Below are 27,675 nucleotides of genomic sequence, written 5' to 3'. Positions count from 1 at the left end.
AGTGTTACTTGGGCATCTTATTTATTTATTTTTAGTGAGAAGAAAACAATGAATAATGAAATTATAGTCTCTTTCAATTTGATCCATGTACCTTTGAAACTTTGCAAATGAACCTTAATCAACTCTAATTTTTTGGGTTCCTTGCAACTCCACCTTTAACCCTTTTCAATTGGATTCTTAAATTTTAATGTTCTTTACAAAGTGATTCTTGGTTTCAAAATTTTGCAATGTGGTCCTTAATTCAACGTCATACTTCAAGCTTTTTTTAATTAAGCCATTGATTGCACCAATTTAGCCTTTTAAAGTTTCAATTGTGTCCTTAATCTTTCAATTTTTTTTCGAATTGATTCAAATTACACCTCCAAACTTGATTTTTTTTAATTAAGTCCTTAATTGAATCCACAAAAACTCATTTAAAGTTTAATTACATCCTTAAATTTAATTAATTCTTTTAATTTTTGCTCGATTGACTTTCAAACTTTATTTTTGCTTCAATTAAGTCTTGTTGAAGTTTAATTGAGTCAATTAAACTTGTTTGAAGTTTAATTGAGTACTTAAACTTAATTAATTTTTTTAATTTTGGTTATGTTTGGATCTCAACCTCAATTTTCTTTCTTTATTAATCTAATCTTGTTGAAATCTCTTAATCTATCTATTCTTCTAGTGTTTTGTATTTTTGCAGCTGAAAAATTTATCTCTTCGTGTCCCAAAAATATTTTGGATTTTAAATTTTTATTTTTTCTTGATTTTTGAATAAAAAAAATGCAAATAGTTTTTAGAGATCTAAAATTGGATTATGACATAATAATATTTTTATTTTTTAAAATTTATTTTTGATATTAACACGTTAAAATAATTTAAAAATAAAAAAATTATTATTTTTTAAATAAAACTAAACCGCATGAACAAACACAGTTTTTTTTTTTTCCTGGACGATAAAGAATGTAGGGGACATTTTTTTTCAATTTTCTTTTTTCCTTGCCTGCAACCTCTGCCAATGTAATCTTAACCAAATCAATATCGTTTTAAAATAATCTTAAAATAATATCGTTTTAAAATAACTTTGATTTGAATATCGAGTCCCCAACAAGACGAGAGAAAATCACGCGCCGAAAAGGCAAGTATACAAATCACACATTAAATCCACACGTTCAATAATGAAAAACCGCCACCTTCCTTCATACAAAATCGAGAGGAGAGGCGGTGGTTACCTCTTAAAGCAGATTACTACTACTCCTTCAATCTCTCTCTCTGATTGTTAGTCTCACTGACTGACACGATCCTCAACCTTCCCCAAACCAAACCAAACGGCCTTCCTCATCCTCTCTGCAACTCCTTTTGGTATAACAATTAATTTTCTTCTCTCTCTCTCTCTCTCGTGCTTTTACGATAACGATTACGCCAATCCATTTATTTATTTATAATTTTTTTTTTTCGTTTTCGTTTTTGAAGCCAAAAACTTAACAAAGCAACGAAAAATCCTTTTCGTCAGGTTTTCTCGATTTTCTCTCTCTCTCTCTCATTGTAATATTATCGATTGTAATTTTTATTATTTTTCTTTATTTTTTGTTGTTAACAGAAATTGCTGCTTTTTTTTTAATTAATTTTTAAAGAATGTAGTAGCTTTCTTTCTCTGTTGTTTGGCTAGCGGCTCAGGTCTTAATTTTCTGATTTGATACTTGATTGTTTTGCTTGTTATCTGTCGTTTGGTGTTTTTGTTACTGTTTGGTTGATTCTATTAATTCTTTTAATTACATTGAAAGTAACTCTATTTTCATTATGAATAAAAGGGTTAAGCTTGTTTTGGCGTTAATTTCTTCTCAATGCTGTGCTTATAATTTGCTGAAACTCTTGTACATTTATCAAGGGATAACGTAAGGCATTAATATTTCTCTCTCTCTTTTTTGTGCTTATAATTTTCTGTAGTTCTTGTGCATTTATCAAGGGGTAAAGCATCAATCTTGCTGATATATTTGAGTTGCTTGTTATGTATGTTTCCAATGTTGCGCGTGCAGAACTTTTCATTCATTTTTTTCTGTCTATCTCAGTTTCTCTGGGTGCTGTCTCCCTGTTCTCGTTACTTTTAACTGGTATGGTTGGAGCTCTATCCTTATTCATACGAGGACACTAACTCTTTTGAAATAGCAGAAATTTGTTTTTCCACTTCCATTGCTGCTCTTTGTGCCTCCTGATATAGTAGCTATATTGTGGTATTATCGCTGAATTGACAGATAACATCAAGGGCTCCAATGGAGTTTTATGAGCCTAATAATGTTCCTGGAAAATTTCCCGAGTTTGGTGCAATCTTTATGTCAAACAGGGCTACAAGGAAAGAATGTTTTAGAAGGAAATTATTAGGCCTTCCGTCAGGACAGGCTGACTTTGTGAAACAGGTTAAAGCTGGAATGGTTTTGTTTCTGTTTGAATTTGAAAGGAGAGAACTTCATGGTGTATTTCAAGCTTGCTCTGATGGCGCAATGAACATTGTACCCCACGCTTACAGTTCATCTGGAAAACAATTCCCTGCGCAAGTATTATGCCTCTTTATTGCTCATTTTATTTGTCTTTTTGTTGGAGGAAAAAATGTATATTATGATTTTTTATATTGATGTGTTGTTCCTAGGTAAAATTCATCCAAATGTGGCAGTGTGACCCACTCTCTGAAGATGAATTTCGTGATGCAATCAGAGCAAATTATTTTGCACCATACAAGTTCAACTTCGGGTTGTCTGAAAGACAGGTCTTTCTTCGCTAACGATGTCTAATCTGAACAGATTGAAAATTTCTAATTGGTGTTATAACTAGTGACTGTTCTTCACAAATTGTGCAGGTTCAAAATCTTCTTTTATTGTTCAGTAAACGAAAGATAAAAGATAGGCCACTTGAGAGGCAATTTACCCGAAGCGAGGTTGTAAGATCAGTTGGGTACTCTGCAAAAGAAGCTAGAAGTGCCACTGGTGATGGCAGCTTCGTAATGATTGATAGCAAGAAAGATGAGCAAGATGCAGATGCTCCTTTTGGCTCTACCATCTCCACTGAGTACTTTGGGGACTCTATCAGCAAGCACAGAAGAGAGTATGATAGGTACACAAGTCCTCCTTTCAGAAATGGACATAAAACTAACAGAGCGCTTATCTCAAAGGAGCAGTTTGTGGCCTCTTTGAGTGAAGTTGGAGGCTTGGCTGGGGATGCCCGGGTTTTGACAAGCAATATGGTAGGGAATGACCATGATGTGGATATTGAGTCTAGGACGGATGTTTTAACTAATCATCGTGGGCATTCTTTTCCTACAAGCATAAGAAGTTCTGATTATGTCAACTTTGCAACAAGTTATGGGCTAGGACAGGAACTGATGGAGGACAACGGTTTTCAGCAGCCCTCAACTGAGCATACCAGTACGTTTCAGTCTAATCCAGGCTTGGCTGAGGATGCCCGGGCTGTGACTAGCAGTATGATAGGGAATGAGTCTAGGATGGATGTTTTAACTAATCATCATGGGCATTCTTTTCCTACAAGCAGAAGTTCTGATTATGTCAACTTTGCAATAAGTTATGGGCTAGGACAGGAGATGATGGAGGACAATGGTTTTCAGCAACCCTCAACTGAGCATACTGGTATGTTTCAGTCTAATCCACCTCAATATTTTAGCAAGACCATCGCAGAAGAAAATTTGGTGGAGCTGCAAAACTCTCAATATTATAGACGGCCCATCTTGGAAGCAATTAAGGATCAATTTCGACAATCTCCTACAGCACGTCACTTGATGGAGCCACATAATTCTGAGCTTTCTTTTTCAGCATTGGATGGTGATAGATTGCCTAGGTCAAATGCTTTATATTCAACATCTTATGGAGATGGAGTTGGTGCATGCAATATTCCTTATGACGCAGATGTCCCCAGGCTTGGCAATAGGTGCTCTTCATCCCGTGGCCTTTCTAATTCAGTACCTGAATTCCCAGCATCTCACAGTAGTGTCTTTCCTTCATTTGATCAATCATTTCCTCCCCATGTGGAGCCTGAACGTTCAAGCAGTCACCTAAACATTAATGCCTCTCTGCCCGACTACATTCCGTTGTCCAATGCCAACCAACTTGAGCACCTGAACAGGTCTGGCATGCTTTTCCCAGGTGTTGATTATCCTGGTCATGTTGCTAGGAACTCATCTATGAATGAAAATCCTGGGCACAATAGGAGCCCATCATCATTTGAGCTCTGTAATTCAGTTCCTCAATGCCCCCCTCACCACATCTTCCCTTCATTTGTAAATGAATCATTTCCATCATATATAGAGCCTAAAAGTACAAGCAAATGCCAAAACCTTAATTCTTTGTTATCCAGTGACAGTCCATTTTCATATCCTGACCATCATGACCATGCAAACAGAACCAGCATGCTTTTCCCTGGTGCTGTTTATCCTGAAAATGTGCAAAGAAACTCCTCTGGGATTGAAAGGACAAGGGAGGACACTACCTCTTGTTCCTGTAGCCTTAACAGGTCTTCCTCCTTTGTGTCTGATGTTAGGTATCCTGTCTCTTCACAAGAGGAATGTGATCATCAAATGTCACAGCATGAAAACAATGAAGCATTTGCTGCTTGTGTTCCTAGATTGAAAGGCCATGAAAATGGTTCGATAAATCTAGATACACATGAAAACTCTCAGAGAATATACTCTGATCATCGGGAGAGAAAAAGTGTCTTTTCCCGCTTAGCTTTGCCTTCAGAAGTATGCAAACAAGATGAACACGATATTGATTCATCAATTGATGAAGTCATGACCATATTGCACCAGAGTCACGACCAATGGGTGAAGGAAAAAAAAATTAAGCAGCAGGTGAAAAGGCATGATGAGGTTACAAACCTCAAGAATAAGAAACAGATGACCGTGAACTCCCAGTTATTAACGGATCACTTGCCAAAGGTCTCAAAGGAGATTATCATGGATGATATTTCAGCCGGCAAGGGGGATGGTCTCCAAATACCTGAAGTGATACCTTTTGTAGATTTCCAGCGTCGTAGAAAAGTGCAGAAGATTGAAAGCAATGCCATCACTGGGAGTACAGAAAACACTGGCTTATCAGGTCTGCAGCATAAAAGAAGAAAGTTGATCAGGCCAAAATTCAGTGGTAATGGATCATCTGGCAATGTTATTGTCGGAAGTCAGGATAATGCAAATAGGATGACTCAAAATGTTGAGCTACCAGATATGACATTTCATGTTGGCCTTGAAGACAAGAATATAGGTTTTCAAGGCCGTTCAGATCGTGAAGGAAACGAGAAGGTGGCAAATTGTGTGGTGACCTCCAGCAATGCTAATGGAGACAGCAAAGAAGCATTACAGCATGTTGGTCCGGTTTCTGGTGAATACAAGAGTAAGACAGAAAATAGTTTGACTTTGATGAATTCTGAGATTGATGGGATTGTCAAGTGTGGACTTGATCATGATGGAGGTAATGGAAATTTATCTGATACTGATAAAGCTGAGAATAGATCTTGTCACAATGGAGGTAGTGAAAAGTTGCCAAAAAATGCTGAAGTTGAGAATAGATCTTTCCCAACAACTGGTGAGAGGGCCATAGATATGACGGTGAGCAGCGGAATGAATTATAACTGTGGATCGGAAAAGGCATTCAAAGAAGGTGGAAATGTTGAAGAAAGTAAACAGAAGCTATTTTTGCAATCTGTTGGGGAACAGTGCAAAGCATCTATTGAAACTGTCAGCTACTCCAATATGAAAGAGTCTCCAGAATTATGCGAAGAATATGACAAACATGGAGAGGTGATAGCAGCAGCCGCAGGCAAAGACTATAAAGTGGTTGTTGAGGGAGAAGATAGTGGAGATGGAAATCGTGAAAGTCTCAGCCATTAACCTTGGGGCAATCACAGATCTCAAGCAAGAAGAGCTTAACATTGCCTTAAGTGCTTTTTGTTTTTGGTTAATGAGGACAAGCTAACGACAAGAACATCCAATGCAGTGAACCATCTTAAATGCTTGACGAGGGTTTAGTCTCCATTACGTGCTGTGAGTAAACTTTCCTGAAATCAGAAGGCAATAATACCAAGCAAGACTTCGTATAACCATGTATTCTGGCATGGTGCTTTTGACCAGCATTTTGCTTGCCTTCGCATTTGCTTTCCAGGCTGAATTGGATCGGTTTCCCAAGTGAATATCACCACCATCTTTTGTTTTGAACTTGTTTAGGTGGATAGAACTTGTTCTTGAATTCAGCTTTTAGCTCTCTTTTGGTCGAACGAATTTGTTTCTTGAATATGATTTGAGCTGTTGTCAATTAAATGGATTGTGGCCTTCGCCTTTGTTACAATAGGTTTATGGTCTCGGCAGTTTATTGATCTTTTGCTATATTTGTTTTTCATTTGATCTGCAGATAATGTTTAGAATGAACTAGGCATGACCCTTGTTACGCGGCGACTCTGTTTTTTGTTTTTCAAATAATGTTAATCAATTGCATTTTAAAAAAATAAGAGAAATCAATAATTTGAATTATAACATTTATTGAGTTTAATAAGTTTTTTTTTATAAGATAATAAATTGATTTTAATTTAATTAGATGATTAAAAAATAAGTAATGATAGTAAATATATAATTTTTTTAAGAAAAATATCATATCTTAAAAAAAATCTATGAAATTGTATAATTAGATAAAAAATAAATAAATAATTTAGCTCGATCTAACCTAAAGTAGTGTGACAGACATGTATTGTAACCTAGGTGATGAGGGATGACTCAACCTGAATTAATCTACAAAACCCTATGATTTAAGCTATGAGATTGAGATAACCCGACTGAAACTTTTTTGAAGAAAACCACAAAGATAGTTTTTTTCTTAAAAATATAATGTTAAACATAAAATAAAAAAAAATAAGTAAAAAAAAAATATTAACCTGCGTTAACTTTTCAAATTTGTGATTTATATCATTAAGTTGAAAGTATCATATATGAAAAAATAATGAAGCATAATCCATTACAAATTAAATGCTGAAAAAAATTTAACTATACAAAATAATTTTTAAAAAAATGATAATTAAAACAATAAGGATGAAAATCAAAATAAAAAATAAATTAGAAGGCATTTATAATTTTTAAATTGAAAAGGAAAAATAATTCCAACAAAAAGAAAAAAAATTCAAAGAATAAGGACCAAATTGTAAAATAAACAACACATCATAAACTTGGATTGAAGGGTAAAATTGAAAACCAATAATTTTTTTTTTTATAAAAATTCTAAGAAAAAAAAATATAAATCAAAATAATAAAGATCAAATTGAAAAATAATAATATATGACAAATTAAAATTTAAGAATTAAATTGAAAAGTAATAAAATATTTACAAAAATATTAAGGAAAAATTAAAAAAATTAAAAGTAAAAGAATCAAAGTAGAAATATAAATATAAATAACAAAGAAGATAAATTTGTAATTTAAACAATAAAAAAAGATCAATATACAATTCTCGAGGAAGAGAGAGGAAAAAAAAAAAAGTTTGCCAACAAAAAATCACCCAACCAAAGCATACACTACAAATTGTACCATGAGGAATATAATGTGGCAGCACATCTAACAACAGTTTAACTAATAAGAGATGTCGTATTTACCTTACAATGCACAATTTAACTACTTTTTAAAATTTAACATAAACATGTTTATTTTTTCTCTAATGATATTTTAGTGTTCGTGTTGTTCATAGAAAACTAAAAAGACCTTTTACTCCCATCATGCTGGCCAAGAGGCAATATTATTTTTTACTATTATATTCATTATAAAGTAAAATGAGTCCCAGTAACAACACTACTTTGCACCCTTTTCTCTTTTAATTTATTTTTTAATATTATTTAATCCATGCTTGATGTATTTACTTTTGCCTCAATGTACCCACAATGAAAATTGTCCTTATTTTGAGACGCTTAAAAATAGAAAAACTTTTATTTATGAAAGTCCAAATGGCTGAAATCACTGCATAAAATGGACTTTGCCTTGTAACAAGAGAAATTGCAAATTCCTTTCGCCCTTGAGATGAAGGACACATGCATTTTACGTCCTAGGGGTCTAGGACTCTCTAATTAAGGATGCCTGTAAAATGGGCATGATAGTAATTATCTGTAATTATATACCCAAAATATCAATTGTGAGGGAAATGAATCGGTTTCTTTTTTTAAAAAAAAAAAAAATTATTATTAGTGGTTAGATATTATTGTTGGAGGGGTGCTATAGACTAGTCATCCTAATTTGTGTAGTAATTATACCTGATGATTATGTTGACCAAGTTAATTTAGTTGAATTAGATTAATTAAAATAATATATATATATTTTTATATTTTTTAAAAGTTAACTCAATTTTTAATTGATTGAATCGATGAGTTCAATATTTTTTACACTTGGACTTGTCTAAGAAGTGGGTCAGACAAGTCATGGGGTTAATCCATTGAATTAGACAGGGGTTTAATAATTTAGGCTAATCTAAAATGTCTAAATGAGAAAATACTTGATTACCATAATAATTCTGTCAAATTGTTGTGAGAAAGAAAATTCAAATCTCACTTAAATTTATAATTTTAGATATAAATGCACTTCAAGTTGGATAAAAAAAATTAACCAAAAAAAATATTTAAATTGTAGAAAATTATTTAATATTTTTATTAAATTCAATCAAATAAATCAATCATGAAATTTTTTTATTTAACTTTTTATCTATCTTAAGTTTAAAATCAAGTTTTTTTTAGAGTTGCTTTAAAATGACCTAGTCAACTTGATTGGTTCAAAGGCATCCTAAATGATCGACAAAAAAAATCTGAGGATTAAATTGAGAAAAAATAATGATATTGACATAAAATATTTTTTGATCCAACTTCTTGCCTAAACTAAATTTAAAATTAAATTGTGTAGGTGTTGTCATGACAAAACTCAATTGACTTGGATAATTCAAAAGCAACCTGATCGATTAGTAAAAAAAATTTAAGGATAAAATTGAAAAAAAAATGAAATTAATAGGAAAAAAACTCTCGATTCACTTATGTGCTCAACTTCAGTTTTAAATTAAATTGTGTGAGAGTTACCCTAATATGATCTGGTTGACTTAAAGATAATTTGAATGATTATTAAAAAAGTTTAAAGATGAAAAAAAAAAAAATAAAAAAGGAAAGAAATGAGGGACGGAATTAGAAAAAAGAGAGAATCTTCATTATTTTTTAAGATGCCCAGGGTAATGTTTTTTTTTTATCATATATATGATCATAAAAAAAGAAGTCTATACTCTTTATATTATCATTCAATCTAATACTCGGTAAAAAAATGAAAAAACTTGGTCTCAATTGCAGATTGAATAAATTTATGGCCCCTTATAAGTTAGTAAAAGCACTTCACTGTCTAATACTTTTCATTTTTTTAACCGTTACTCAGCCCATGAGCCTATTATCCCCGCCCTCCTCTTCCCCTCCTTCACCATCTACATCAACCTCCTCCCTCCTCTAACCTCCGTCACCTTTCAACGGTATCAGCCCAAAAATGCTCCGCAACCGCCGCCGTCCCCGTTACAGTCCGCAAATATGCGCTGTTATCGCCGCTCTCCTCCTCCTCTTCTCAGTCTCTCTCCTCTACACTCGCCTCTCTTCCTCTCCCCAACAAAACACGGTTCCTTCCTCATTCAAGACCCAAGCTGACGAATTTTCAATAGCAATTGACAAGATCGATGAACAAGACACCATTAAAGAAGAAGAAGGATATCACCAGAACGACAACAATGAAGACCAAAACGACACTGAAGAAGAAGACACGAAAAGGCCCACGATTTCATCTTCTGGGTATTACATGGATCATGTAACCGGTTCAATTAGAAGGTATTTGAATAAGAAATCGATAGAAGATTATGATTTTTCTGATTATAATTCCAATGGTTTTAGTCTAGGATTGAATGTAGAGGATTATAAAAGCAAGACCGCTTTTGGCAGTGATGATATAGTTGTCGATGAGGAAATTAAGAGAAAATTGAGTGAAGTTAAGAGTATTGAAGATGCATTGCTGTTGAAAATAGGTAAAAAGGTGTCACCTTTAAGAGAAGGGTGGGGTGATTGGTTTGATAAAAAGAGTGATTTCTTGAGAAGGGATAAAATGTTTAAGTCAAATTTGGAAGTTTTGAATCCGTTGACTAATCCTTTGTTGCAAGACCCTGATGGGGTTGGTGTTACTGGGTTAACTAGGGGTGATAAGGTTATGCAGAAGATGATTTTGAGTGAGTTTAAGAGGAACCCTTTTGGTGGGAAGAGGAGTTTGAGTGGTTTGGAGATGATCCACAATGCGGAAGTTGGAGGGAAGAGAGGTGAGGTTAAGAGAGTATTGAATGAGGATAATGGAAAAGTTTTGAAGGATGGTGATGGTAATATTGGTAAGGATGTGAGTTTTAAAGGAAATGGGATTGTATTGCATGAGGATCATGAAAGAAATTTGATGAAAGATAAGAAATTGAGTGATGGATCAAATAGGGATGATGGGAGAAATTTTATGAAAGTTAAGAGCTTGAGTGATGTATCAAACATGGAGGGAGTTAAAGATTACAAGGGAGATAAGAATTTGAGTGCAAATGAAAATGTAGTGGATAAGAGCAGTGGTGTTGGTGGTGAAACAAGGCAGATGATTGGAATGAAGACTAAGAGGTCCAAGGATCAGCAGAGAAAGCCTGAGGAGTTGAGTCATATATTTGCGGATGGGAAAAGATGGGGTTACTTTCCTGGTTTGCATCCTCATTTGTCATTTTCAGATTTCATGGCTTCATTTTTTAGGAATGGAAAGTGTGGTATGAGGGTATTCATGGTGTGGAATTCGCCACCATGGATGCATAGTGTTAGACACCAAAGGGGACTTGAGAGTCTGCTCTCCCACCATAGAGATGCATGCGTTGTCATTTTCTCTGAGACAATTGATCTGGATTTTTTCAAGGACAGCTTTGTGAAAGATGGGTAAGCTCTTAATTAGGCCTTGTTGAATTCTGTCATTGATTTGTAACCTAATCAATGCAACTATTTTCTGTATAGTTACAAGGTTGCTGTTGCCATGCCAAATCTCGACGAATTGCTGAAAGATACACCCACCCATATTTTCACTTCAGTTTGGTTTCAGTGGCGAAAGACAAAGTTTTATCCAATTCATTATAGTGAACTGGTCCGCCTTGCTGCTCTCTACAAGTAAGCTCGCTTCTAGAAAAATACCTTGGAATGACGCAACAGCTTGCTGGTTCCTGTGTGAATCTCAACTAGGACACTACTTTGAGACGTTGAAAATAAGTAGCTTATGTCTTCAAGTGCTAAATCTCAAATTGTTGTAATTTTGATGCTGGCTCTTGACCTGGAAACCACGTATTAATTAATATCCTTAATTAATATCCTCTTCACTCGAGTTGAGAAGTATTTTTATTTTATATTCCAGATGACGATTCCACAATGTAATGTAGTGATTGAATCACACCATTTCTTACTGTTATTATGTATAGAATCAACTTCTTTGTGATGTATTTTTGTTGGGTTGTGCAGATATGGCGGTATCTATCTTGATTCTGATGTCATAGTTTTGAATTCATTGTCTTCACTTAATAATACTGTTGGCCTGGAGAATCCACGAGCTGGAAGTTCTTTGAATGGGGCTGTGATGGCATTTAGAAAGCACAGGTACTAGTGGCACTTGTGTTTTACTGGCAGAAATCATATCTACTGTTGAAATTTTTTTGGGTTAGGTTTGGACTTAAAAATTTATTTGGATTTAATCCATTAAATTCATGGGTATTATCTTTTATAGACGAATGGTTTAGCTTCCAAGTTCTCTCTTCCTCCCTCTCTCATTTATCTCTCTAAATCCCTCCTTTTCCCATGTCATTTAACTGCTGAGTTTTTTTGTCTGTTATCTGCTTCCCTTTCCCATGAACTGCTAAACTCATTCTTCATATGCTAATCAGGAATTTTTAATATATTTGAGCAAATTGAGTGCAAATTTGTCCCCTTCTCAGTATTCTTTCTGCAATGCTGGCTTTCCTAGTTTTTCCAATCTCCCCCACTCCCCCAAAAAAATCCTCTTTCTATAAGAATGTGTCATTATCAGTTTGTTATGATTTTTCTATTTGCTTTCGACAATGGGTTCATTAACATTTCCAACTGTTAGCATGTCTTGGTTTTAGTTTCATTAACCATAACCAAATAGCAATGCAGCAGTGTTAATTTTTTTTTTTGTTTCTCTTTTCTTTATAGCATTTACCTCCCTTCTGGAACTGATTTACTTCTCTCCATGCAGTCCATTTATAACCAAGTGTTTGAATGAGTTCTATATGACGTATGATGATAACCGTTTAAGATGGAATGGAGCTGATCTTTTGACCAGAGTCGCAAGAAATTTTTTGAGTAAGGAGAATAAGTCCATTGATCAAAAGGAGTTGAAAGTGCAACCCTCATACATTTTCTTCCCCATTAGTTCACAGAATATTACCAGGTATTCTCCAAAATTTGAGTTCATTTCTTTACATGCTTTGTTTTAGCATTCAGATAAGCCTTTTTTTTTTGGGCAATCACACGTGCACTAGTAAGTTGCTCAAAATGTTGCTTTTTATGAGTTCACTGGAATGCATTGTGGAAAACATAGAGTTCTGGTTCCAACTCCCTTTGCCCCACAACTTCGTGTATACATATTGGAAAACTAAAAGAAAAACTTAAAAGTGACTCTTGAAATTGAATCTGCAAAATGTAATGAATGTAAAGTTCAGATTCTATGTTGCAGGTCTGTGAGCTGACTTGCTGTTACATTTAAATTAAAACACCTTGGCCCATCTTATGTGATCGATCATTCCCCATGTTCTGCTTTATATTTTGCTTTAAACAGAGTATAGTTGTAATAACGGTACACCCCTCCCCAAAAACGGAAGGGAAAGATCAAAACCAAAGAGTTTCTTGCTGTTTAACTTCAAATGTTTCTCTCCCACCACTGGCGACTGTGTTCTAGCCAAGATAAATTGAGGCTTCAAGTAGAACAAATTTGTCTAGCCAGATTATGATAAAAAAAAACTTGGTGTGTTTCAGCCTTATCTTTGAGACAACTGAAACGAAGGTTTTTGGTTTGGAATTCAGGTGAATAAGGATAAGTTTGTGTTTGGGGTTTGAGAAATTGGTGCTGACATTCTTGTCTTATATTGCAGAAAATATTTCGGCTGAAAATTTAAGATAATTCCTAGTGAATACATCCTCCCAAAATGTTCTGTGTCCGCTGGATTCTCAATGTTCATTTAACAGTTTGACGAGAAAAGTTTTTCTTCACCTGCACTGCTTTTCTCTCTCTCTCTCCTTTTTTTTGGCAAATGCAATTTGCATATACCCTTTATTTGTCTGGTTTATGATGGCTTTATATATACGTGATATCTTATTTTTTAGCCTTTTAAGAGTCAAAATCTTCAACAGATCTAAATTCTTTACCTCATTTGTGCCTTAATTAATTCTAAATGCAAACAGCTACTTCACCACACCGGCAAATGAGAATGAAAAAGCTCACCAAGATGCTCTCTTTGAAAAGATTCTCAGTGAGTCATTGACATTTCATTTTTGGAATAGCTTGACATCTACTCTCACTCCAGAGCCAGGAAGTCTCGTCTCTCAGCTTATTGATCACTCGTGTATCCGTTGCTTTGATGTATTGTGAATTGTACATGTCAATTTTCCCCAAACTTTGTTGATTAGGATGAACTACAGAAGCATTTTGATTTATCATAGCATATCAAATTGTTGTCACTGCTGAGAATGATATCCAGCATTCAGCCATCATAGAGATTTGAGGTTCAAGAAATGATCCTATTCATGTTAGCAGTATAGACACAGTTTTGTAAATGATAGTTTGAAGTATGTCATTGAAATTCATTTTTTATCTTCTGTATTATTCACGCAATTTGTCACAATTTTGCTGTCTTAATAAAACTACTAGTTAGCTTGCTTCTTGATGATGCTCGCTCTGTGTTGGATCCAGGCTTACATATGCTATTATATCATCAAATTGTTTTGTTTCCAGTGTTGACCTAATTGAGATGAAGAACATTTTGGTTGCACCTTCCATAGATTTAGTTAGAGGATAGCTTCTACTAGATTTTGTTGTTGATTAGTAAGCAGATTGAATCCATGATTTGAGCCCTTTATTAAACTGTGAAAATCAACCAGGGATCACTCGATCTTTTAGGAGGACAATTACAAATGAGTGGAGAAGGCATTACAATTACAGACTTGTTTGAGAGGCAGATTGACCTTTTGATCATTAATGACGCCTTTAAACGAGGTCAACATTCTAAAGGCAAAAAGAAAAAAAACGTGTTATGCCTCATTTAAACTTTAGGTTTTCCAAACAATGCCTTAAAAAGTTAAAATAGTGATATGTTTAGTAGCTATGCATCCAACAAGCGAAGTATCATGTCTCTGATAAGCGGATATCTATCATCAAAGCAACATTCTAAAGGCAAAAAGAAAAAAAACGTGTTATGCCTCATTTAAACTTTAGGTTTTCCAAACAATGCCTTAAAAAGTTAAAATAGTGATATGATTCGTAGCTATGCATCCAACAAGCGAAGTATCGTGTCTCTGATAAGCGGATATCTATCATCAAAGCAGGCCTGCCTTGCCTGTTCGCTCGTCAGATTCCCGTGCATGCTCTGCACTCAAAGCCTTATCCTGCCTTTCCAGATGTTAAAAGCAAGGAAGGGGAAGAGCTGGAGATTATTGGAAATCATGGACATTTAGCACACTTCTAATCAATGGCATTGGGCCCAAAGCATCTCCTTTTCACAGGGTTCCATACCCATTGCACCATGAACCTCCTCCCTTTCACTCCGTTCACATTGTAACCATCTCCCCAAGAATCTTTATTCACTTTCCCCACAAAACCTCCACCCCCACCGGTCCCATACACGCCCAGGCATAAATCTGCTATCTCGGTTGGCGAGGTAGGGTCATCTCCTGCATACCATGCATTGACAAGTGGATTACTTGACACTTCTGCTAACTCATGAGCAAGCACACTGATCATTCCGTCCACACCAGGATCCCCGTTTGGGGCTCTCATTATGTTGTTGCCTCCGTTAGTGCTTGGCGGTGGCTTCCCTGAATACTTAGGCCATGCGAATGGATAAGCACACATACCAGGACATTGAGTCCCGCTATAACCAACCCAGGCATAAGGCACAGTGACACCAACTATGGTCGGAAATGTGAAGTAATGAAAACCACAAACTGCTCTACAGAAATCTTGAACTTGAACATCACCAGAAGTCAGCACTAAGTAGAGACCATTGTGAGGATTGAGAGGTAAAGCTCTTGGATGGGCAGAGACTGCAGATTTGATGATGGATTGCATCGCCAAACGACTTAGATAACGACCATGAGAGTATCTATAGTCATAGAACTCCCCTGACAGGACAATGTTTCCAGTGACATTCGATCCTGTTTGGTCTGTATAAAGACGGACTGTCCTCCACCAATCAGAAACAGAAGGGTAAGGAGATGAATAAGAGAGGGAATAGATGAAATCTCTAATAGTAGCTTGGTGGTTTTGGTTCCATCGACCATACCAGATAATGTACAAGTTGACAGGTCCAGCCAGAACAGGCCCCATGTGGTACTGAAGGTCTACTAAATCAGAGGAGCCCTCATAGTTCTTGGCTTGGTTGAACAGGTTGTCTTGGCTGAATGAAGAGGCCAAAGAAGACGAACAAAACAGAGAAAGCAAGAGAACATGCCATTGCCAAAGCTTCCTATGCATTCTGTTCTTTGAAAAAAGAAAAAGGAAAAAAAAAGCTCTCTAGTCTCTAGTTTTGTGGGTTTGACAGTTGAAGAAAGTTCTTATATAAAAGATCAGAAGGTCTACTGAGGGGGAGGAAGAGAGGTAGGTGACTCGGTGAGACTCTTCATTTCTTATTATTTCCTTGTGGTGGACAGTGACTTGCATGTTTACATAATTCCCCTTCACCATTTGTCTACTTTTTGATGATGACTAACTACATTTCTCCTTTTGTTTCTTTCCCTTTATTCCTTTGCTATAATAGATAAAAGTGTTAGGTTAACAAACTTTATAATGTATTTTGTTCCTTCCCCAAGGAAGCAATGGCAGAGAATCATTTCTTAATTGCCATAGCTTAGTTATCACTTAGAGTTCAATCTACTTTCTAGTTCTTTTCCATCCTTCTCTTTCTGACTGCCACCCCTCCCCAGTACAAACCCTTAGATTGATCCCATGAAATATTGTTTTATTTCCTTGCTATTAAAGGAACTATTATTTTTATATCTTTTTAGAAGAATAATTCCACTATCAAGAACATGAATGATGAGGTTGCTGCCGTTATTGGCTCCATAATTCCTGATAATTGAGCTTTAGAGGTCTAATTCCTGATAATTGAGTTAGAATACATTTGGATAAAAAAAAAAACCCTCCACAAATCTACTCAATTTGGCATCAATGGGGTTGTGATCCCAAGTATTGACTTGGATTGTAGCATAAAGGCAGCAAAATAAAGAAATGATAAAAAAGTGCGAAATTAAATGATGGTTGTTCCCTGCAGTAAAAGCAAGCATGTGATGCCTTTTCATCATTTTTCTCCCTTCTGGATTACAATTCTTCTCTTTCAAGATCTTTGACTATCTATGTTAATTTATGCACAAAAGATTCATCAGAAACATAATTACATAAGCATATTGTTATATAAAATTTCCTTGGAAGATAGGTCAAGTAGCAACGTGTGGAAGAGGAGAGAATATGTAACTTGCAATAATGGTAAGTAAACAGGCAAGCCCTCGTCCAGACAATCCGTTAACAAAGGAACAGATATCTTGAGCTTGTCTTTGCTCCTTTGGCCTCGCGTTTCAAATGAGGATAGATAAATTTTGAATTTTTTTATTTAAAGTTAATTTTTTTATATATTTTTAGATTGTTTTAATATACAAATATTAAAAATAATTTTTTAAAAATAAAAAAAATATTATTTTAATATATTTTCTAATAATAAACATATTGAAAAACAACCGCTATAATAGTTTTATCTATGTCCTCAAACTCAGAGGGTAGGGAGGCTTTGTTTGGATGTTAACTGAGCTTGGTACTCAGTCATCAATCAAGATTAAAAAACGTTTATAGTTAATGCATCAATCTTATATACAAAATGAATAATCTGATTAAGGATTGAATAAGTAGAGACTTCGTTCTTGGCATGCGAAGCTTATTAAAAAAAAATGGTGGAAGTTAAAAAGAAGAAGAAGAAGGGAAGACAGCAATTAATCGTAGTGGTTGGCTCTGATATAAAAAAGCTTCTTGTAATCATGCAAAGGTGGAAAGTGCATGTGATGGTTGAAGCATTTTCAACCTTTTGCCCTTAATGGTAGGAGCAAATTGATTCCTTGATAAATTTCTTACCTCACCAAATCGTTGTCCGGATCATCTCCTTGGAATGAGTTTTTCTAATTATACAACCCGATTCAAGAATCAATTAGAATATAGATTATAAATTGAATGGGTTGATTTATTGGTTAATTAGCTAGTCGTTTCAAGTCATGATTTTTTTTTAAAAAATAAAATTATTCTGATAAATAAAAAAAACTGGGTTTGCAATAAAATCCAATTATGATATGTTTTAAATCAAGTTTTATAATTATGATAATTTTCGGAAGCAATCATGATCGAATTTTACTTCTTCGTTGAGGTGGCCTACTTTTTCATAAGAAAGATATTTGGGTTTTAATGATCACCAAGAAATCAGGCGTATAGTTTGCTGATTGATTGTTTCAACTGCAATAGTTATGGCAAAGTGCTTTTCTTACAGTGGATAACACTATCAAAAGTCAATTTGTACACATTTCACTTCAGTCCTTAGATTTATTAGTATATCCATCTTGTAATTTAAGAAAAAAAATTATAATACACGAGGAGTAATAAATGAGATTTTAGTAATTACTTCTTAGAGTCCAATTTAAAAAGAAAATGGACACAAGGAGAAGTGAAAAATACTAAATAATGAAAAATCACAGTAGATCCTGTCGCATAAACAAATTCTGATAAAGGACCAAACTAAGTACTATATTTTCATTATTAACGACCAAACTGATATGAAAAGTCAATACAATCATTGGGTGGATCAGATAACTTTATTGGATTGGTCGTATCATCATCTTTTGGCATATGATGTGGAGTTAAAAAAGGCTTAGGAGGCATTTGTAAGGATTCAACATCTGATTCAAGCATCTTCACAACATTATGCATCGATGGACGATCATTCGGCCTCAATTGTATGCACCATAATGCCACTATAATCATCTTCTTTGTTGTTTCTTTTCCCTGCTCCATGGCATGATCTCCTAGTTCAACATCATTTCCTTCACTAACTTGGTCATAAATCCAGGAAGGGAAATAAATTTGACTTGAATGATCTGCCAATGCATTCAAGTTCTTCCTTCTTCCAATCATTTCCATTAGTAGCATCCCAAAACTATAGACATCAGATTTGTGAGAGACGCCTCCAATATTTTTGTAAAACAATTCAGGAGCCATATATCCTATCGTTCCTCTAGCCGCAGTAAGAAGCACAATACTATTATCTGTCGGGTATAATTTTGCTAGTCCAAAATCTGAAAGTTTTGGAATAAATTTTTCATCAAGAAGAATATTATGAGGCTTGATATCAAAATGCAAAATTTGCATATCACAACCTTGATGTAGATATTCAATTCCACGAGCCACCCCAAGAGAAATCTCGTACATTTTCTCATTGCTCAATGAGATGCTACCTTGTCGAGAAACAATGTACTTATCAAGAGACCCATTAGGCATGAACTCGTATATAAGAGCACGCTTCGAACCCTCGACAGTGAAGCCTATGAGTCGCACGACATTGACATGGTAAATTCTTCCAATGGTGGCAACTTCGTTGATAAAATCTTGTCCATTGGCTTTTGACTTGCTCAAAATTTTTACAGCTGCAAAACCGCCGCTACGAAGCTTTCCCTTATACACTAAGCCAAAACCTCCTTCACCCAACTTGTCTTTAAAACCGTTGGTCATTTTCTTAATATCCGAGTAAGAATACCTTACTGGCATAAGATCATTATCATGACTTTGCAAGAACTTTTCAATGTTGTCATACATGGATAAATGTCTTCTTCGCCATTTGTAGATCAAGAAGATTATAAAACATGGAAGCCCGCACAAAAATAACAATATATGATATGCCACTGCATAAATACATCACAAAAACAATCAATGATGTAAACAAACAAATTTTTTTGTTATTTGATTTCCACATCTTTTTTTTATTTGAATAGAAATGTGACTTTCATTATGTTGTAGAGTCCTTTCCAATTTAACAGTGTATCCATGAAAGCATATTCTTCTCAAACAAACAAATTCCTATCATAAAAAAAAACTTCTGTATCTCATTTATTTTAGGGTGTGTATATGTGTGTGAGCATGCACATAATTTGGCCCATGTTTTTCTTTAAATTTTCTATTTTATCCATTAGCTTTTATACTTTTTTTTCATCGGTAAAAGTCCTTAATATGAACATTTTAACTTCTAAATTTGTGTAACTGCATTCTATTTCTTCAATTTTAAAAAATGACTCCCTCAAAGCTCTAATAAATACCTTCTGAAAAAAGCTCTAATAAACCTTTTGAAGATGCAAACATAATAGTATTTATGCAGTTCTATGATACAAACAATAAACGGAACAATATAAAATACTTACCAATGACGGTAAGTAGCGCGGTGAGCAGCAAAATGACAAAGTTTAATGAATATGAAGAGATGGTCACATTAAAATAACCTGCCAAATAAAAACAATACAAAATATTAATGATATGATAGTAATGTTAAGGATTGTTGGAGTTGCTTCGGACAACTGCGTTAGACACTGCCCAACTCAATAAGCCACGTAAGTTTCAAAAATCCAGTTATGTCCACTCTCTCTTAATCAATATATAGAGAAATAATTAAACATTAAGATTTGAACTTAACTCTCTCTGTTTATTAAAAGGAACTGAGAAAAAGATGGATAAGAGAAGAGGCATCGTAAAAGAGGAATATTCAGTGTATTATTTGTTTAACAAGAAGAACAAGAACTTTTAAAAGAATTAAACAGATCTCTTTAATTCATCATTCCCCTTATTAGGAGGGATGAATAAAGTGAAATGATGAAGATGAGAGATGTAACTTACCATTCATCTCATGTTGCCTGATAAGTGAGCAAAAGGATGAAGATCAATAATTCATCCAAATAAAAAATAAAATGAATTACAAAGGATTTGAAGGAGAGGAGACACTCCATCTAAATCAAAAGGCTTAAAAATAATATCCAGTCCTTTCTTAGATCCTTAAGATCCTGCTTGCTAAATGAAAGATACATTCAATCCCTCTATCCTAATCATTTCCCTCTCATCCATCTTTCCTCCAATTCCTCCTAGCAAATAGTTTATAAAAGTTAATCCGTGAATATTTCATTAAGTCTTTGAAAAGAAAAATACAAAAAAAAAAAAAAAAAAAAACTAAGAAGATAAAACATTTAAATAAATCCTAGAGAAATTGCCCATATATATGTGCAATCTTTTAATCTTTTAAAGTTCCATATATAGTTTTATAAAACTACGCAATCACTGGCTTGGTTGGTAGTAAGAAGGACATCGAGAACATCAAGATTAGAAGCATCTTATGCAATAAGTAACTAACTAGGAGGAATTTACAAGGACCATTTGCAGGAGGTTTAGTAGTATAATTGATGTGGTGGAGAAGTGTAATAAACTAGTGTAGGTTAAGAGTGTAGAGAAATATGTGAAGAAATTTGAAGAACTCAAATCTTTAATAATTGTCTTAAATCCATCACTACCAGAAAGTCTTATAACATTTCTAGCTTCATAAGTGTACTCAAAGATGACATCATCAAGCCAATGCAAAAGATCCTAAGACCAACAATCTTGACGCAAGCTTTTGATCAAGTTAAATGGCAAGAGGAATTCAATAACACTTCGGCCAAGAAGAACAGATTCATTTCAAAAATTGTTCCTTATGGTATGAGCAGACAACCAAGTAATCTAACCATTCTAAAATAGTAGCGTCACATAGTTCAAAGCAACATCTTATTAAGACTTCACATGAGCAGATCCAGGGGAGGCTAAGGCAATGTTTTATATGTGAAGAGAAGTATGCACTTGAAAATCATTGTAATATGAAAGGAATACATATGATAGATGGGGTAGAAGAGGAGAGGGAAGAGTTTATGGATGCGGAAGAAGGTAATAGTGATGGAATAACAGCTGAAGATGATAAACTAAAGAGTATGGTCTGGTCTATCTTTAAATACGTTGGCTGATAACTATGCACTTAACATTATCAGAATCAAAGACAGATGTCAACGAAGATATATTGTGGGATAATTGTTTCCCATTAAAGTATATAAAGAAACCAAACAAGCAGTGCAAAACTCACAAGTAAAGCATTATTAGAAGAATATGATTTATTATTTGCAAAACCTAAACACCTTTCATCGAGATTTGATCATGTGATTTCTCTATTACCTGGAGCCAAACTGATATTATATATCAGACCTTATAATAGCTCAGTTATGCACAAAAAAGAGAGATAAAAAGTATGGTGAAGGAGATGTTGTAGAATAAAATTATAACAACACAATTACAGTCCATTTACCTCTCAAATACTGTTGGTAAAAAAAAATATATATATATATAACACATGGAGATCTTATGTTGAATACATGCAACTAAATAATTTTATTATAAAAATAATTTAACAATCCACACGTCTAATCTAATATGCACCTTGTTTGGAGAGAGAAAAATTCTTACCATGGAAAAATTCTTCTATATAATATAACAGAAAACCTGAAAAAAAAAAACAATTGTTAAAGATGTGTTTTAGAAACATGAAACTATTTTTCTTTTTCATTTTTAGTTTTTCTTTTCTTTTCTAATAAAAAATTATAAAATATGTTCAATTGTTAAAAAAAATATTTATTTTTTTCACCAAAAATAAGAAACACATCAATGTTATAGATATTTTTCATAAAAATCTCAAAACTATAATTTATAATTATCTTAATATTTTTTATTTGTGATAATCTAATTATAAAATATTTATTAAAATTTAAAATTATTTGTAAGAATCCGCGAACTCAAAAAAAATTTTATATTAATTTTTACAATAAAAGATAAGTTTGCCATACTAATTAAATATGAAAATGAAAAAAAAAAACAGTTTTAATATTTCACTTTCCTAAAACATTCTTGTATATAAAACAAAAAAAAAAACTATATTGTTTGTGTCTTTACTTTATTTGAAAAACAATGGAAAAACTTGTAAATAAAAACTATAGATAATCTCTAAAATCTATTTTTCAAACTCAGTACAAATTTTAAAAACTGGCATAGCGTTTTTTGAATGGATAAATATATATTGCATTTGAACATAAAGTTCTAGTTTATGGTTTTTTTAACTTCAATTTTCCAGAAAATTAAAGTATTTCTTTATTTTAAATAGCTCCTAGGTGACCTCGAGAGTGCTCTTTATTGTGGAATATAGAAGGAGTCATGCATTTGGTATATATTAAGCCGGATATTCACTTCATACTTAGCAGCTCATTGTCATTTTACATACAGTTTCTTAGGATCCTAACTAGCCTAGAAGTTAGAGAGTTCACATAATATTCTTGGAAAGCAAAGCCTCAAAGATCTATTTATCTCTAATATTCCACAAACTTTAATGTTTTACATCCTTTTTAGTTTCATTTTCACAATCTATAGAAATTAATAGAGAAGTTATTAATAAATATTTGTTAAGTTTAATATGCAAGCTAATGATCTATATATCCCAAAGTAATTAATCCACACGTCTAATCTAATATGCAACTTGTTTGGAGAGAGAAAAATTCTTACCAGGATAATTGAGATAACTTTCCAGAAAATCTGCAATATATATAGAAACAAGCTAATGAGTGTGTTTTAGAAACAGAACATTATTTTTCTTTTTCATTTTTAGTTTTAGTTTTTCTTTTCTTTTTGAATTTTCTTTTTTAATAAAAAATTAAAGAATATGTTCATGTGTTAAAAACAAAGATTTACTTTTTCACAAAAAAAAAAACAAATACATCAATATTATAACTATTTTTCATAAAAAAATCAAAACTATAATTTGTAATTGTCATCTTAGTATTTTGTATTTGTGATAATATGATTATAGAATATTAATTTTATTTGACTCGAATTAATTATCTTTAAAGAGTTGTACCAAGTTAATTGGTATGTAAAAGAGAAGGTGAGTCTTAAGTGATATTTGGCATGTAAAATTTAAATTACTATACAGAAAAATATTTTAAAAAAGATTTTTTTTTAAGTTAGCATAGTTAATTAAAACTATTGGTGGAATAGCACAATTGAAACACATTAGCAAAATAATATAGTTATACATGTTGCAATTAAAAAAACATGATTTTTATAATTTATCACTATTCAGAATAGCGATATCCTTTAAAAAGATATTAAATAGACAAAAAAAAAAAAAAAGATTAGAAAGAGAAAAAAAAATCATAGGAACACATCAAAGCTACAACACCAGTGGTACTATATAAAAAAATAAATTCAAGGAGATAAATTTAATGACACTAAAGAAAATCACTAACGATAACCCGAGTGGGTCACATTTACCGTCTAAAGACAAAGGTGGCCCACATGTCTTTGACAATAAGGGTGACTCATTCAGGTCACTATTGGTAACTTTATTTGATGTTGTTGGATTTATCTTGTTGAAATTTTTATGATGATACTTGTAATATTGTGATAAGAGTTTCAAAGTGTTTTTATAATCTTTTTCTTTTTTTTTCTTTTTATCTCTCTACCTCCTCATTTAATATTTTTTAAATGATGTACCAAGTTATAAAAGTCATGTTTTCTAATTATGACATATACAAACTATACTATTTTATTAGTTTTTTTTTCAACTATGTTATTTTGTCAATTTTTCTAAAAAACAAATTGCTAAAACCAAAAATAGCCTTTAAAAAATTAGTTATAAAGCGGTAAGAGAGAGATACAAAATTATTACATTTGAGAGAGAAACAAAAAGATATATTTCATATGCGTGTTTGAAAGTGTGGTAGTGGTTGATTTTCAAAGTATTTTTCATTTCAAAACATATTAAAATAATATATATTTTTTAAAAAAATTATTTTTGATATCAACACATGACAAGATAAAAATAAAAAATATATTAATTTAAAACAAATAAAAAATAAAAAAAAAAAATTTTTTCAAAAACACTTCTAACACAATGTAATTTGGTGTGGAAAACTACAACTTCTAATGGGAGTTAATTTTTAACCTCTGTAATAATTAAAACAATAATATTTGTTTTTTTTCCCCAAGTGTCTATATCTATATTTAAAATACATAAGAGAGAGAGAGATTTAAGAAAAAATTAAAATCATCAAAACGTTATCTGGAAAAAGAAAATGCCTATGAAAACTCTGTTTTAAATTTTTGGAGCAGAGAAAGCATACTGTTTGTTACCTTTGGAGCTAGTTAAATAGAATATAAAAAAACCTTGGATAATATACGTTAATTTTCCATGTAAAGAATAACAGCAATGTGAAGGAGCTTCTTACCTATTGCACGTCTAATGGTACTGGACCTACTGGTGTCGTCTGTTTATTAAGAAAAAAAAAAAGTCAAATTAAAATAATTGATTTAAATCTTCTTAAGAGATTAATTAGCATGCAGACAGGCAGAATTTTAACCCTTAACACATAAACGGAAACCAAGCAATATTGGAGCATAATTAATTTTTATTTCTCTATCATCACAATAGAAATCATTAATATTGACTTGTAGAAGATTTCTTGCAAGTTTTTATCAATATAAAATAAAGCAAATACGGTATCGATAATCACAATACAGTACTTGAGATAAGCAGAGAGAGAGAGAGAAAATACGTGCCACAATAGATGTTCCTGGTGGATTTATCAAGGTCGCAGCGGTTCTCTTTGAAAGAATGACAACAGGCCGAAACCCATGAAAGCTCGAACCCATGTACCAAAAGATGATGGACATCTATATAGGACATATTGGTCATATTTTCTGGCAGAAGAAATCCAGGCACACTATAAATCAAATTTATATGGCATAAGTCCGGTAAATCTTGCAAGTGCCCATGAACAATGACATAGGAATGACCTTCCTTGATGCAGCTGGGAGAAGAGATACTGCTAGACGAAGAAGAATTATATGCAGTCCTACTGCCATTTTTGCAAGAAGAAGTATCCAAAATATAATATGGATCCAAAATATCCAAAAGATTCAGTATTTGATTTTCGCAACATATGAAAGTTATCGATGCTTGATATCCAATCCTAATATGACGTCGATCATAAAACGCCGAGGGCGAAATATATCGCATAATAGAATGATGAGGGATGGAGAAGCAATCATCCTGCTGAACACCTGCTTCCACAAGTCGAATTGTGAAGTCACTGTAATTGATTGCCAGAACATAATATTTTACCATGTTCAAGTATAAAGTTGGACGCATGTTGTTTTCACAAGCAAGTTCATAATTTTTGTTGCCGCAGCTTTCGGGATCGGTATTTAATCGAAAAGGGTAGCTAATAGTATGGATATTGCCGCAAGAAGAAGGAGCGCAGTAACTGTTGTTCTTTCTAGCACTGCAACCATGGTGGGTGGATAGGATCACTAGCAAAAGAAGGGCTGCATACGCACCACCAAAGAGGTGCCTGAATGTTCCTCCGAACATTAATTGAGAGAGAAAAAGTTCAGGGAAATAAAATATTGGGTTTGTTAAACTTTGCTGAAAAGGTTTATAGGATATATATACACACATCGACTACCATCTTGATCAATATGAAAGGAAATCAATGGCCACAAATTAAAGTCTTCGAATTATTGCATGGTCACGGTCCCACAGACAAAGCATTAGGAAATTACATGAAGAGTTCACACAAAAGAAGCGAAAGACCTCTAATTCATGGCTTCCACTTACCAAATCAAGCTCGTCTACGTACGTCATGGGCCCATTCTAAATATTGCGACGCAGACGATCCAAAATAGAGAAGAAAAAAGGGAAAACAAAATGTAAGGAGCCTTCACTTGAAGTTTCCAAGGCAAAACAAGACAATTACAGTAAGGAGAAACGCGCTCGGTCATGATCAACGCTTACAGAAAGCTTACGATCAAAAGACATATGGTCCTTCCTGTCTTCCTTCGTTGCTGACACGACGAAGACTCAGAGAAAAAGTAAAGAAAAATATGTGGTTCACATTTGGTCATGATCAACGCTAACAGAAACCTGACGATCAAAACGCACACTTTCCTCTTTTCTTTTCTTTGTTGCCGACACAACGAAGACCCTTACTAATGAAGCCGTGAAAATATGACTTTTTCACATTCATTGTCACCGTAAATTATAGTAGTAATTTAATTTTGTTTTTTTTTTTTTTTCTTTAGATATTGTTTTTTTTTAATTTAATCCTTATTAATTAAGTATTAAATATTAAGATAAAAGCTGTGGGGAAAATATTATTTCCTCATGCCCTATTAGCACCGTTGATTATAATAATAATCTATATATTTTTTTTTTGTATTTTGATATATTTTTTATTTTTTAAAATTTAGTTTTTATTAATTAAATATTACGTATAAAGCTAAAAGATGTGGGGAAAACACTCTTTCCCCACTCCTATTAGCACCGTGGATTATAATAGTAATCCATGGTGTTTTTTTTTTTTTTTTTTGCATTTTGATATTAATTTTTTTTAATTATTGATTTTTTTTTAATTTAATCCTTATATAATGTATTTATAGGGATTTAAAGTTGATAATTTTATTTTATTTTTTTATATAGTTATTGCGGTATCAATAAAATATCTCAGCATAATAATATCATCTATTTTAAAAAAATTTAGTTTGATAAAATTAAGTATAAAGCTGAAAGATATAGAAAAACATTGTTTCCCACCATTAGCACTTTGGATTTGTAATCCATAATGTTCTTTCTTTTTATCTTTCTATTTTGACCCTTTTTTATTTGATTATTGATTTCTTTTAATTTAGTTTTTTTTAATTAAATATTAAGAATAAAAAATATACTAAAATACATAGAAAAATCACTGTTGCTATAGACTCACTTCATTACGCATTGTTATAGCGGAGTGATGAATATAGCCTTGGCAAAAAAAATTTGTTTGCCTGGTATTTTGATATTTTCACACGAGCTATTTGGTATTATTGATTTGTGTAAATGTATTTTTATCTATACAATATTTTATGAATAGTAAAATAACAAAAATATCTTCTAGAGTAAAAAAACAATCTATTATTCCAGGTAAGGATATTTAGGTATTTTTATTTTTTATATATAGTTGAATTATAAAATGTACCCTTGGATCCAAATATTTAATACATTCAGGTCAGGAGTATTAGAGTTTTTTGTTCTCTTTTATGATTTTTTTATTTTTATTTTTTAAAATTATTTTAATGTGCAGATATTAAAAATAATTTTTTAAAAATATAAAATGATTAAAGTATGGTATTAAGACCTTTTAAGATGCTTAGAACATCCTATGTAATACTTGAATGAATAAATTTAAATTATTTTTTAT

General features: G+C 32.8%; 4 protein-coding genes across 10 annotated transcripts; 2 read left to right on the top strand and 2 right to left on the bottom strand.

Annotated features, from left to right (window-relative positions):
• Positions 1-1,152: 1,152 nt before the first annotated feature.
• On the top strand, positions 1,153-6,371 carry LOC118028310 (uncharacterized). Of its 5 annotated transcripts, XM_035031860.1 has the most exons (6): positions 1,153-1,341; positions 1,453-1,492; positions 2,049-2,090; positions 2,232-2,531; positions 2,624-2,740; positions 2,831-6,371. In XM_035031860.1, the coding sequence occupies exons 4-6, from the start codon at positions 2,250-2,252 to the stop codon at positions 5,864-5,866; spliced, it is 3,435 nt and encodes a 1,144-aa protein (XP_034887751.1). In that variant the 5' UTR covers positions 1,153-1,341; positions 1,453-1,492; positions 2,049-2,090; positions 2,232-2,249; the 3' UTR covers positions 5,867-6,371. The 5 variants fall into 5 exon arrangements, with proteins under 5 accessions (XP_034887751.1, XP_034887753.1, XP_034887754.1 ...); XM_035031862.1 differs by lacking the exon at positions 1,453-1,492; XM_035031863.1 differs by lacking the exon at positions 1,453-1,492 and having other exon boundaries at positions 2,049-2,531.
• Positions 6,372-9,391: 3,020 nt separating this feature from the next.
• LOC118028311 (uncharacterized protein At4g19900) lies at positions 9,392-13,971 on the top strand. The gene is made up of 5 exons (XM_035031864.2): positions 9,392-10,965; positions 11,041-11,190; positions 11,536-11,670; positions 12,287-12,481; positions 13,492-13,971. Exons 1-5 carry the CDS (start codon positions 9,518-9,520, stop codon positions 13,676-13,678), a joined length of 2,115 nt encoding a protein of 704 aa, XP_034887755.1. The 5' UTR covers positions 9,392-9,517; the 3' UTR covers positions 13,679-13,971.
• A 229-nt stretch (positions 13,972-14,200) lies between these two features.
• On the bottom strand, positions 14,201-17,002 carry LOC118028312 (protein EXORDIUM-like 7). Its single transcript, XM_035031865.2, has one exon. It carries the CDS (start codon positions 15,776-15,778, stop codon positions 14,768-14,770), a length of 1,011 nt encoding a protein of 336 aa, XP_034887756.1. The 5' UTR covers positions 15,779-17,002; the 3' UTR covers positions 14,201-14,767.
• Positions 17,003-18,003: 1,001 nt separating this feature from the next.
• On the bottom strand, positions 18,004-25,867 carry LOC118028313 (rust resistance kinase Lr10-like). Of its 3 annotated transcripts, none has more exons than XM_073404777.1 (7): positions 25,235-25,867; positions 24,998-25,138; positions 24,667-24,705; positions 22,943-22,972; positions 21,857-21,892; positions 19,747-19,824; positions 18,004-19,233 (listed from the first exon to the last, which is right to left on the bottom strand). In XM_073404777.1, exons 1-7 carry the CDS (start codon positions 25,809-25,811, stop codon positions 18,095-18,097), a joined length of 2,040 nt encoding a protein of 679 aa, XP_073260878.1. In that variant the 5' UTR covers positions 25,812-25,867; the 3' UTR covers positions 18,004-18,094. The 3 variants fall into 3 exon arrangements, with proteins under 3 accessions (XP_073260878.1, XP_073260879.1, XP_073260877.1); XM_073404778.1 differs by having other exon boundaries at positions 24,994-25,138; positions 25,235-25,319; XM_073404776.1 differs by having other exon boundaries at positions 24,998-25,867.
• Between the last annotated feature and the right edge of the window lie 1,808 nt (positions 25,868-27,675).

The sequence above is a fragment of the Populus alba genome, chromosome 15 (genome assembly GCF_005239225.2).
Source record: "Populus alba chromosome 15, ASM523922v2, whole genome shotgun sequence".
Taxonomy (NCBI): Eukaryota; Viridiplantae; Streptophyta; class Magnoliopsida; order Malpighiales; family Salicaceae; genus Populus; species Populus alba.
This window is presented reverse-complemented; position numbering and strand designations above follow the sequence as displayed.